Here is an 11,432-nt window from a genome sequence, read left to right as displayed (position 1 = left end):
ACTATATATATTTTTTCTGCAGCAGCTTGTCCTTGCCTTGTAAGAGAAAGGGTAGTTATCACAGCCTGGCTTTAAGTACCAGAGCCACAGATGTTACTGTTGGTAGAAGATTCATTCATTCTCAGTGTAATGTTGCCACCTAGCAGTCAGAATGGGTTTAAAAAATTCACAGCTAACTTTTTCATTGTATCATTGTTCAGGCAGAAGAATCTCTAGAAGGAAGAAGAAGAGGTTGTGTTTTTTATACCCCATTATTCTATATCAGGAGTCTCAAAGTGGCTTACAATTGCCTTCCCTGCTTCTCCCCCCAACAGGCATCCTATGAGGTAAGTAGGGTTGAGAGAACCCCAATATTACAGCACCCAGATTAGAAGCCACCACTGTACTTAACCACTGGCTCTCCTGCAGAGATCTCTCCTGCATCAGTCCTAAACCACCCCAAAGTGAGTAAAAAATAAATTATTTGTTTTATTTAGTCTTGAGGCATTAAGACACCCCCCCCCCCCAAAAAAAACAACCCTTGTGCAGGGCCTTGCTGCCAAGACTCCTGGCAGGTGTGGTTCAACCAGAGCCCCCAAATTCCCAATTCTGCCTGTCCATCACACACAGAGACTCTCTTTGTTTCATATCATTTTTTGTAATAAGGGAAATAACGTTATTTCTGGATCCTGCAATCTGTGAGATGCCTGCTGCACAAGTTGCATTTCCTCTTGTTAACAAGGAGATTTTTGTTCCTCTTAAAGGGAAAGAAAAGTAATAGTAAACATTCCCCACCTGCCCATAATTTCCTTTAACAAAGATGGCGCCGACGCTCTTTCTGCCCTCGACAAACATGTCGGGCTTCCACCCCCGCAAAAGGCTTGGCATCTTGAAGAGGCTCGACGAATGCCCTATAAAAGATGGTTGCATCTGCTTCATGACGTTCTACGCATGCCCATAGCTAAAAGGCCTCGGAGACTCGTAGAGAACTTCTGCCGCGGGCGGAGCACGTCACATATAACCCAGGAAGAAGCAGCTGCCCTGTATAAATATGGCGACTCTGACCTCAGGAATAGGCGGGACTTTCCCCCTATCTTTGCTTTGATTGGGCCATTTGCCCAGACGAGCGTTGAAAAGGAAGTGGTTTTTTCCTCTTTGGAGAGGAAGTGGGGAGGCTTCGGCGTGGGCACCGCCTGGCTGGGTTTGGGTCGCTGTCGCCACCTCGAGCTCCATGCGGGCCCGGAGGGTGAGGACGGGGTTGATTAGGCTAATTTTATTCAAATATATGCAGATTTTTTTGCATGGGGGGGTTAGTAGAAGCGGTTTAATCCGCGGGTTTCCCTGCACATATTGTGTCAATATATACTCTGTGTCGGTGTGCAGCTATATATAGAAAATTAGGAGGGGAGCTTCTGAACCGCTGGAAATATTTCCCCCTCCCCCTGCAATGTTGGCCTGAGTGCTTTACATAACAGCTCTGAGCTGCAAGGGAAAGTGGTATATAAATATAAGAAAGTAGTAGTAAACAAGTAGTTAACTAGCAAAGTAGTTAACTAGTAAGTAAGTAGCTGGCAGGTGATGGTGAGGAGAAAAACCAGGCTATTCACCAGTGTGTCCCAGGAAGAAAATGGGCATGCCCAGGCCTTTTGAGGGATTCTCTGTTTAATTCATAATTTTGGGTTTGTTTTTTTACATATCTGAGGATACCGTTTGAATATTCTGATACCCTTAGCTTGTTTGTGGGTGTCTCTGTCTTCCTGCCCGACTGACAGGCGCTGGGTCTTCCTGTTTGTAATTCAAAGGCGTGGGTGTAATGGTACTTCAGACTGGCAAGTGCAGAGGGAGGCTGATCCTGTGGGAATAGCAACCATTGGGGGGGTTTTGATCTGGGAATCCTGGTTGTAAACCCCCCCCAGAAGTTTGCTGAGTAATCCTGGCACGGTCAGTCCCTCTCCTTCTAACCTGCAAGATTGTTGCTGTGAGGATACATTCTCATTTACCACTTTGCATCCCCGTTCAGATGAGCCATCAGGGTAGTGCGGTATACAAGTATAAAAATAAATTAAAGTGGTATAAATATCTAAGTATTCTGTATATCTCTTTCCATTAATAACTGCTGCATGGAAAGACAAAAGAAGATTCCTAGTTGATGCCTGCCAGCCAGACCATACCTGAACCATGCAGTTGAGAGACTATTCTTTCCCCCCCCCTTCCCTCTTTAAACTCCAGGGTCCTTCACGCAAAGCTACTGGCAGGCGCCCTCCAAAGAAGCTGAAATGTGAAAAGCGGAACCGAGCACAGTTGAAGAGACCTGAGGTGGATGTCTGTGCCAACACCAGCAGCAGCCTCTTCTCAAAGGAGCCGGCAAATAAAATAGCAGAAGCGAATGAGTGCTCACCGCATCCTCCCACCCTCAAGATGATGCTGCAGAGTGAAGGAAAAGTGATTCCAAAGATCAAGGCTGAATCACTGGTGGACGAAGCTGACCTTTGTGCAGACTCTTCTGTCCTTGGTGCAAATGACTGCTCGTCAAAGGTTGAGGAGGAGGCTCTCTTCCTGCCTAGTATCCACAATGAAGAGGAGGAAGAGGAGGAGGAAGAAGAAGAGGCGGATTGTAGGTCTGGCTACTCAGACGACTCGGAAATGGAACCGGAGGAACCGCAGGACTGTTTCCTTGAGCTAGACAATAGCGCGTTTCTGAATGAGGACAGTAACCAGCCACTGCCGGTGGACCGCTTCTTTGGAAGTGTGGCATTCATGCAGGCAAGAAATTTGACTTTGTTTAGTGTGGATTTGGGCTGCCAAGACCCTGTTGCCTGGGGTGATGCTGTGAAGAAAAATAAGGCTTTGTGTACTTACAGGGAATTCTTACCATGGAGTTCCTGATGATTTCTAGAGCTACCCTTTGTCATTTCCAGGTAGCTCTAGGAATTGCCAGTAACTCCATGGTCAGAACTTCCTGTAAGAAGGCAAGACATTGTTTTTCTTTTCAGTTCTTCTCTTGATACACTGCACTCCCAACACAACCTTCCCTCTAGGCAGTGGCAACCGTAATGTTCCCCCCTCCCCTATTTTGCATGTTCTTCAAATTTTGCTGTTATCTGTGTTAAAACAGCTGTTGATGGTTTCTTTCATTTTTCCTAGGACCTCCCGGCTCCTACTCTTGTGAGGGCTCCTGCCAACCGGCGAGAATTTCGGAAGCTACATTTCATAGCCAAAGATGATGATGACGACGACGAGGATGAAGAAGGCATTTGAATGCCTGCCAAAGATCTACCCTCCCCTTCTGCAAGAAGGTCTCTTTTACATGCCAGCCACGCAAATACCTAAACTTTGTGGGACTAGGTTTCCCCTTTTGAAGAAAGCACATTTCCTGCAAAAAGCAAAAAGACACTGATCCTTAGGTGGGTCTTGGATGGGACAAGTTATCGTGGAACAAATTCTGAAGCACTTCTGTCTGTACACTTTCCTGCCTCTTCCTGGGAAAGAGGACACCAGCAGATGTTTTAGGAGGCACGGGCTCCTCCTTCATCACTTTTTGTGCCGTCTTGATTTTGTACTTGTCATGATTTGCCCTTTGCATCGATGCTGGGCTTTTTGCAGTGTTAACGCTCAATGCGCACATCTCACTGGCTTTTGGATCTCCATAGCCTGACCAACAAAGGGCCTTAAAACTTGCCAAAAGACACTTTGAGGCAGCTGGGGACCTTCCCCTGGATACGAACTCTGTGAGTTCACCCCATCAAACCTGACTGTTGCAGCCCCTCGGTGGGAAAGGAAAAGCCACCATCCACTTTGCCTGTGCTTGATTCTTCTTGCCTTGCTTGCTTGGGCAGCTACCGCCGTGGGTTGGAGAAGCTTCGCATGGAGTTAATTAAAGAGAGAAACCTCAACTAGCCTGTTCATTCTGCAGGATTGCAAACCCAAAGAGTGGCATTCTCTCTTTTTGGTTTAATGCAAGCAATCCCATGATTCTCAGCCAGGGTTTCTTGATTGCTGTGGAAGGGTTTCTCAAATGGGTGGGAGTTAATTTTTAATATATTTTTAACATTCATCGCATGATATGACCGTGTTGGTCATGTCAACCTGCCCCTCCTCCCAGAATGGCCAATGATGGGCCTAGAGGGGGTGGGAAGGGGAGGGGCCCCAGTTGGGCGTATACACAGCTGTGCTTCCCAACCATATTCTGCCTGATTGCACTACTTCTGGGGTTTCTTAACAGTAACAAAGCTGAAAAGGGCTGGACTAGAGGGAACATGGGTTGGATCTTGCACCACTACTGTTACGTTCTCGTTATAACCGTTATAACTTTTGACCGAGAAACGCCGTGCATTCATTTTCTTTCTTGAATGCATCAATTCAAGCCCACGCAAAGGAACGGATTCCACGGATTTCTTTTTCTTTCCCTTGACGAAGGTCAAACTTCAGCAATGAATGACATCACACGTGACCAAAAGGGTATTTTATCAGTTCAGTTACCAGGGGTCGCCCATAAAACTTTTGGGTTCTTCTCGTATTTTTCAGTCTGTGCCCCCTTCAAAAGTGCCAGGGCTCCCCAGGAGGACATATGTCCCCCACTGAGAATGGCTGCCCTCCACAAGCATTCCTTAAATGTGAGAATGTCCTGTTCCTTATTTTGAAGAGTTGGTTCTTCTATGCTGCTTTTCTCCACCATAAGGCGTCTCCAAGCGACTTATAACCACTTTCCCTTTTCTCTCCCCACAAGACACCCTGTGAGGTAAGTGAGGCTGAGAGCTCTGCTTATTACTGCTTGGTCAGAACAGCTTTATCGGTGCTGTGGCAGGCCCAAGGTCACCCAGCTGGCTGCATGTGGGGGAGCGGGGAATCAAACCCCACCTCTTTGCCTAAGCTATAAATATTGGGGAACAACTACGCAAAATATGTCTCACCCATTTCACATCTTGGGGCAGGAAAGGACTCTTTGCCACCAGTTTGAAGCACCGATTTTTAACCTTTGTGCTATTTACCCAATTGCTGCCTTCTGTCGCTCTGTGACAATGGATAAAGACACCCCGCAGCGCCTGCAGAGGAAGCTTTTGAAGAAATGCGAAATCGTTTTAATCCTGGAGGAATCTGCTCCTTTCTGTGCTGCATGCGTCATCTTTTGGAAAACAGGTCCTTTGCATTGTTATGTGGCTAGCTGGATGAGAGCTTCAAAAACAAAAATCCAAGCCATTCTTTATTCTGTATAAAAAACAAGCACCGGGTCAGGGGGGAGGCTGGATGTGCTTAGAACTCTTTGAGCTTCAATGCCAAGTAAATGGCGCCCAGCAGTAGGATGCAACCGTAGACGGCATTCATACTGAGAGTGAAAAGCTACAATGCCATGTGTCAAATCAGCCCGTTTTGTCACTGGCACACTTGATCATTTAAGCACTCGGAGCTGAACAGCTACTGTGTTGAGCTAAGCACGTATATTACATATTTGAGGTCTAGAGAATTCAACTAGCTGTGCGTTCCATCTGGCACACTGATATTCTTTTGTAAACAGGACTGCATACAAGACACTGTGCCCTAATACTAACACTCAGTAAGAAGCCTGTCATATTGACCTCAGAGGGCCTTGACCCTGGGTAGGAAGGTGAAATGAAACTAGAGAATCCTCAGGAATTAGGCAGTTTTTTAAGAGTCCTGGGTTGAGCCAAGATATCCCTGATCCCAGTCTGGCACTCAAGCCCCTACACCACGGGTGGCCAAACTGCCATGGACTACAATTAACATCAGTCCCTGCAAGCAGCAAGGGCTTATGGGAATTGTAGACCATAGACATCTAGAAGAGCCAGTTTGGCCACCCTTGCCCTACACCATGCTGGCTGCCAAGTGAGCAGAGAACTTGAACAACTCTGATGAATGCATTCAAGAAAAACATGCTCCCAAGCACATTTGTCTCATTCATACGCTTTTTTTGGTCTATGCAAAAAATCACAAATGTGATTGCCAACAGCACCCTCTCCCCTGCTCTCTGCTCCCAGGTCCGCTAGCTCATTCAAAGCAGTCCGGAGAAAGGCTGGATATCAATTCTCCACCTGGGCTTAGGAAAAGATAAGCAAGAGCTTGAGTCTGTCTTCCGATCTTCCACTTGGTGAATTGGCCCCTCACCAAATGGCCAAAGTATTTATGGAGATCATATGCAGTTTTCCTTCATCATAAAAACAAAATCAGTTGGCAAGCTGCTTAGTAATATTCAATGTTCACGTGTTTGAGAAACGTCCCAGGCACTAGCCAATAGGCACTCACAAGGAAGATAGGAAATGGGCAAGCTGAGAACACAGCAGAAATGAGTGGTTCCCATTGGCCCTACAGCTCTGAAAATGTTTTATCCCTCCTCAGTCTTAGGCAAGAGGCTCCTGGCAAACAGCTTTCAGAATGCGTTTCTCTGGGATCCTGCGAAGACGTCTTTGTTTTCGGTAGATCTTGGTTTTGTCACAACTGAGGTTATGGCTGCTTTTCTTGTGGCAGGCAATGTGCACAAGTTTCAAGTTATCAGTGGTGAACAACAACTGGTAGAAGTATTCCCAGTTTACTTCCTTTCCGTCACGGGCCGAGACGGCTTCGGCTAACATCGGGAGGATCGCCCGTTTCTTTTCGATTCTGGGGAGGGGTAAAAAAAGAAATGCTAGATTTCAACACTATGCATTCCCCTGGACTTTTTAGGATCTAAAACAAATCACTGACCAAAAGAACCCAGTTCGGCCATGTGTATTCCTTGCAAATGTAGAAAACCTGCAGGATTTATCCTGCAAGTATCAGGCTTTGTTTTTTTAAGTGTGGGATAGAAAAGTTAAGATCCTAGTCCACATGGTGGCAACAAAAGGTTTGGCTGAAGTCTGGTGAAAGGAAGGGGGGGAGGAAAAGAAGACTGCAAATGGGAGGAAAGGGGAATTTCAGAGGAAGGATGCAAGGACACACTGCTTTCCAGGATCCATAAAACCCTGCAGTCAACTTTCATAATTATGAGAGGGGGAAAATGTCATTTTGGTCACTTTTCTCCATACTAAATAACTGAAGCATAGAAACTTGCCAGAAGCCAAGCAAGTATGCATATGGTGAGTGCCTGGGAACTTTACGAGTGCCTCATTGATTTCCACAATGGAGGAAAAGGGGGAGGTGATATAGTCATTTATCTAATAGTAAACTGGTTGTCCAATGACTCATCTAAAAGGTAAAACCTCTCTGTCTACTCAAGGGGACTCAATGCAGGAAAATGTGATTTTCTTTGTAAATTTAATACCGTTTTTCACTACGTGAAGTCCCAAATTGCCTTTCCCTTCCCCACCCCCACAACAGATACCCTGTGAGGCAGCTGGGGCTGAGAAAGCTCTAAGAGAACTGCTGTGGGAACAGTCCTGTGACTAGCCCAGCTCACCCAGCTAGCTGCAGGTGGAGGAGTGGGGAATTAAATCTGGCTCTCCAGATTAGAGGCCACCACTTTTAAGCTGGCTCAGGCCCTTTGAGAGCTACCCGAGTGGGAGATTATTTTTTTGCGGAACAAATGGGATTGTGCCCCAATCCCACAATCCCTTGTGACCCAATTGGCTGTCGGTGCATTTAACAGCTCTAAGGGATTGTCAGTAAACCTGGCTGGATGTCATCCTATACATCCTTGTACAATATTGTATCCTGTATTGGGGTTTAAATGTGGATTTTATTCTGTGAACCACCACGAGGCGGCTGGGCGGAGAGTGGCAGGTCTAGAAATTTAATCATAAATAAAGAGATAAATACATGTGGTCGAGATTCCAGGTGCTGAAGAGGATCCTGCTTTCCCGGTTTCCGTAAGGATTGATCGAGTGTCTGCCAGGACAGCTTTCCTTGTCAAAAGGGCCCTGTAAAGACACAACAGCAACTGACTCTTGAAAAGTCCATCCACAAACTGCAGATTGTGACAGCCAAACTGTGGCTCTCCAGAGGCCCATGGACTACAATTACCATGAGCCTCTGCCAGCACGGCTGGCTGACATGGGCTCATGGCAATTGCAGTCCATGGACATCTGGAGAGCCACAGTTTGTCCACCCCTGCTTCAGCCCATAATAACAGGCAACATTTGAAGATTTCCCCAGCTGAGGGGCTCCCTGATCACAATAAACTATTATCCGAGTTATTATTTTCACCCTGAAGTGTTAGCTTTCCAAACAGCAATAATATTTTCCAATATGGGGGAACAGTTACTTATTTTGGAGTATTTATTAGCTATGTTTCCATCTTAAGGCCCCCAAGGCAGCTAACAAATCAACTGAAGCTTAAATGCTTCACAGAATTACCATAAAACCATTCCGCTCAAAGACCTGGGGAAGAAAATATTTCAGTTTGGTCCGGAAGGCCTATGGGGTGGCCCCAATGTCTTCTGGAGGTGGGACGGCCACATAGGGGCAGTCACCCCATGGGTCCCAGCCAATCTAATTTCAATTAAGCCTGGATCATCTTCAAGGGCAAAACCAAGACCAGGCTGGTCGGCCCCTGCTTGGTTGACAGGCCTCCATTCATTTTAAAGAGCTCTCTAAAAAAAATAATACAGTGTTGTGTTTGCTTGAAAACAGACCAAGCCTTACTTGACAGGAAAACCACCCCTCTGTTGTGCAAAGGCACACCCTCTCGTCTTCCTTTCTGTCGAAATAACAGCCGTTGTATCTCTCCAACTTCAGTTTCTCCGACATGGCTTCCACGAGCGTTTTATACTTCGCTTGGGCGGCCGGATGGATACCCGAGGCGTAACCAGTAACCTAAGGAGAAACGAAGCCATTTTGCCACCTCCCTTTATGTCTGGAGCAGTCTACGTTTCTCACCTAAAATTCCCACAATCCCTTTTGCCACTAGACTGGAATTCCCTCTTGAAGGCAAAAGCCTTGCTTCACGTACGGTACGGCCCTCAACAGAGTTACACTCTTCCTGAAGTTAATGGGCTAAGAAAAGACTCATTCCGCTTAGGAAAGCGCTGTCAGTTCATGAAAATCTTCCGAAGAGCCTTACTCAGCGTATAATGCTCATCTGCACAGTGAATACGCACGGCTTTACCTCTTTCAGGTAGCCTCGGATTCTGCTCTCGCAGCTGTAGCGCATGTAACTGGATTTGGTCTTAAAGCGGGATTCAACCCCTAGAAGAGGCAAAAAGAAAACTGTTAGTCCCCCCCCCCCCCCCTGCCTCAGAAAACAATGCTTTCTGGGAAAGGACCCCTTTCTTTGAAACCGGTGGCAGGTTTTGCTTTACATTCAGGTTTATAGAAGAGCATTTTCTCAGCCAGCCCCCTAAACGATATGAGTGTCCACACCCTCTCCTTGCACCCTAACCCAGAGGAAGGCGGGACTCACCTTCAAACCACTTCTCATCCTCCTGTCTACTTTCGGCGGCAATGTTTTCACTGAGGTTCTGAATGAGATCCACGAGCAGCTTCCGCCACTTGGGGGCTTCCTCCGCCGAGAGCAGCCCCCGCGCAGCATGAATGACGTCATCCGTCTGGCTGGAAGAGGCCCTGAGGAACCGCTGGATCTCGCTCACGTCTGCAGTTTTTTTTTTTTTCCAGGCGGCGGGGAGAGAAGTACGACAGCAATGGATCAATATGGCACTTCTTTGCTCTTAAGCAATTCGCTACAAGCCGTGTTCCAGGATGGGGGTTGGGAAGGCTCGGTGAAAACCAAAGGCGCGTCCATGAAAGACAGCTGTCCCACCAAGCAAATATTTGCCATAGAATTAGAATTGCGTCACTTTTAACAGCCCAATCGCATTCTTAGGTACTTACAGCCGTGCCAGATCTCGCCTCGAGCTAACAGGATAAGCTCGGTGTTATCTGGAACGTGACGGAAATAGCTTTCTGTCACCTCCGTGCCATCCTCGTACATACAAAGTCGGCAGTTGGAAGCGGGAAGCTGTTGGGGGAACCAGACGTCGAATCAGGGAGCTGGCCCAGGCCAAAGGTTGACCACCCTTCCTGAAACTCAAGAACCCACCAGAGCTTAACTTAAGTACAATTAAAGCAGCTTTGCTATGAACACAGGAAGCTGCCTGGGTAGAGGGAGACCTCTGATGCATCGAGGTCAGCATTGTTTCTTGTGGCGGGCAGCTGGGGTTGAACCTGGCACGGTTTGCAGTGCTGAGTCAGCAACATTAACTCTCTGTAGGGGTGGAAGGAAAGCAGAGCCTTGGAATTTTTTTTTGCACCCTGCACTTGCATTGACGTTAAGGTGTGCACTCAGAGATGTACAAGTCCCAAGTATCTTGAAGATATGCAGAAACCAATGTAGCAACTCCTGCAGAGATGCAGCAAGGAGACAACTTTGAGAGCTATGTTTCTGCCTCAGGAGGAACTGAAGGTGCAGCCATACAAGAGGCACAGACAGAATAGACATCTCCTTGTGGCCTAAAGCAGGGACAGGGATGGTAATTATACAGAGACACTACGGAAAGGCTCACAGAGGAGTCTTCAAGAAATTCATTTATTTCCCGCAGTAGAATGATAGAATCATAGAGTTGGAAGGGACCACCAGGGCCATCGAGTCCAACCCCCTGAACTCACAACTACCTGCCTACCTACAGTGACCTCAATTCCATGTCCAAGTGATCCCCTCCACCACCAAAAATCTCCAGAATCCAGCCTGGCCTGGAGGAAATCCACCTACCACCCCATAGTAGTAGTAGATCAGTAATTCCCTGGATATGCAAGGAAGGCCCACAAGAGGCAACACTGGCACATCCCTTCCTGCCCCCATCTGCCTGAGTTCATAAGACTGGGAATGTTTAAATACAAATGCACTGCAATTGTTTTAATTTTAATACAAATGTACTGTATTGTTCTATTTTATAGATTGCATTTTGAAAATTATGATGAGGGGAGTGTTGGGGAGAACTGCTTTTGGTTTCACACACCCTGTGCTGCATAATTCTTATGTCTATATACCTAATTATATGACATGCAACCCTTCATTTCTGTATCCCTTTCGCATTTTAATGTCGCTTTCCAAAAAGTAAAAATCCTTATCTGCAAAAAGAGAAAAGCAAGGCTGGGAATGCTCTCTGCACGACCACCCCCTTCCCTCCAGCTCCCCAGCACCTGAAGGAAGACGCAGGCCTTGGACAGCACTTCTTTCAGGCTTCTCCCCGCCACCCCGTATTTGCGATCACTGCCCAAGCTGCGAATCTTGACGCTCTTGGGCTTCGTCAACATGACCGGGGGGCACAAGGGAGGTCTCGAACCAACGACTTCGCGATCTTTTTCCTGGGAACTCACCGACAATAGAAAAGGCCCCTATTGGCCGAGAGAGACATCCGTCCAGAGACGGTCCGGCCCTCTCGCTCTTAAAGAAACAGTCTCCCATTTTCACTACCGCTAAAATGAAAAGCTACTTAAAAGTGAGGCGGGGCTGTAAAGAGACGCTTTTGACCCACCGCGCACGCGCAACGGCCCAACCCCACCCGGGCAGCAGGCAGAGCGCATGCTCG

General features: G+C 47.1%; 2 protein-coding genes across 3 annotated transcripts; one reads left to right on the top strand and one right to left on the bottom strand.

Annotated features, from left to right (window-relative positions):
• Nucleotides 1–1,091: 1,091 nt before the first annotated feature.
• Nucleotides 1,092–3,872, top strand: C15H1orf174 (chromosome 15 C1orf174 homolog). Its single transcript, XM_077312671.1, has 3 exons — nt 1,092–1,225; nt 2,209–2,742; nt 3,124–3,872. The coding sequence occupies exons 1-3, from the start codon at nt 1,211–1,213 to the stop codon at nt 3,235–3,237; spliced, it is 663 nt and encodes a 220-aa protein (XP_077168786.1). The 5' UTR covers nt 1,092–1,210; the 3' UTR covers nt 3,238–3,872.
• Nucleotides 3,873–5,166: 1,294 nt separating this feature from the next.
• Nucleotides 5,167–11,386, bottom strand: DFFB (DNA fragmentation factor subunit beta). 2 transcript variants are annotated; one of them, XM_077312670.1, is made up of 7 exons: nt 11,221–11,386; nt 9,736–9,862; nt 9,308–9,496; nt 9,014–9,093; nt 8,551–8,721; nt 7,726–7,826; nt 5,167–6,591 (listed from the first exon to the last, which is right to left on the bottom strand). In XM_077312670.1, the coding sequence occupies exons 2-7, from the start codon at nt 9,833–9,835 to the stop codon at nt 6,333–6,335; spliced, it is 900 nt and encodes a 299-aa protein (XP_077168785.1). In that variant the 5' UTR covers nt 9,836–9,862; nt 11,221–11,386; the 3' UTR covers nt 5,167–6,332. The 2 variants fall into 2 exon arrangements, with proteins under 2 accessions (XP_077168785.1, XP_077168784.1); XM_077312669.1 differs by lacking the exon at nt 11,221–11,386 and adding an exon at nt 11,044–11,214.
• Between the last annotated feature and the right edge of the window lie 46 nt (nt 11,387–11,432).

The sequence above is a fragment of the Paroedura picta genome, chromosome 15 (assembly GCF_049243985.1).
Source record: "Paroedura picta isolate Pp20150507F chromosome 15, Ppicta_v3.0, whole genome shotgun sequence".
NCBI lineage: Eukaryota > Metazoa > Chordata > Lepidosauria > Squamata > Gekkonidae > Paroedura > Paroedura picta.
The sequence above is the reverse complement of the archived record's forward strand: the minus strand, read 5'-3'. Positions and strand labels throughout refer to the sequence as shown.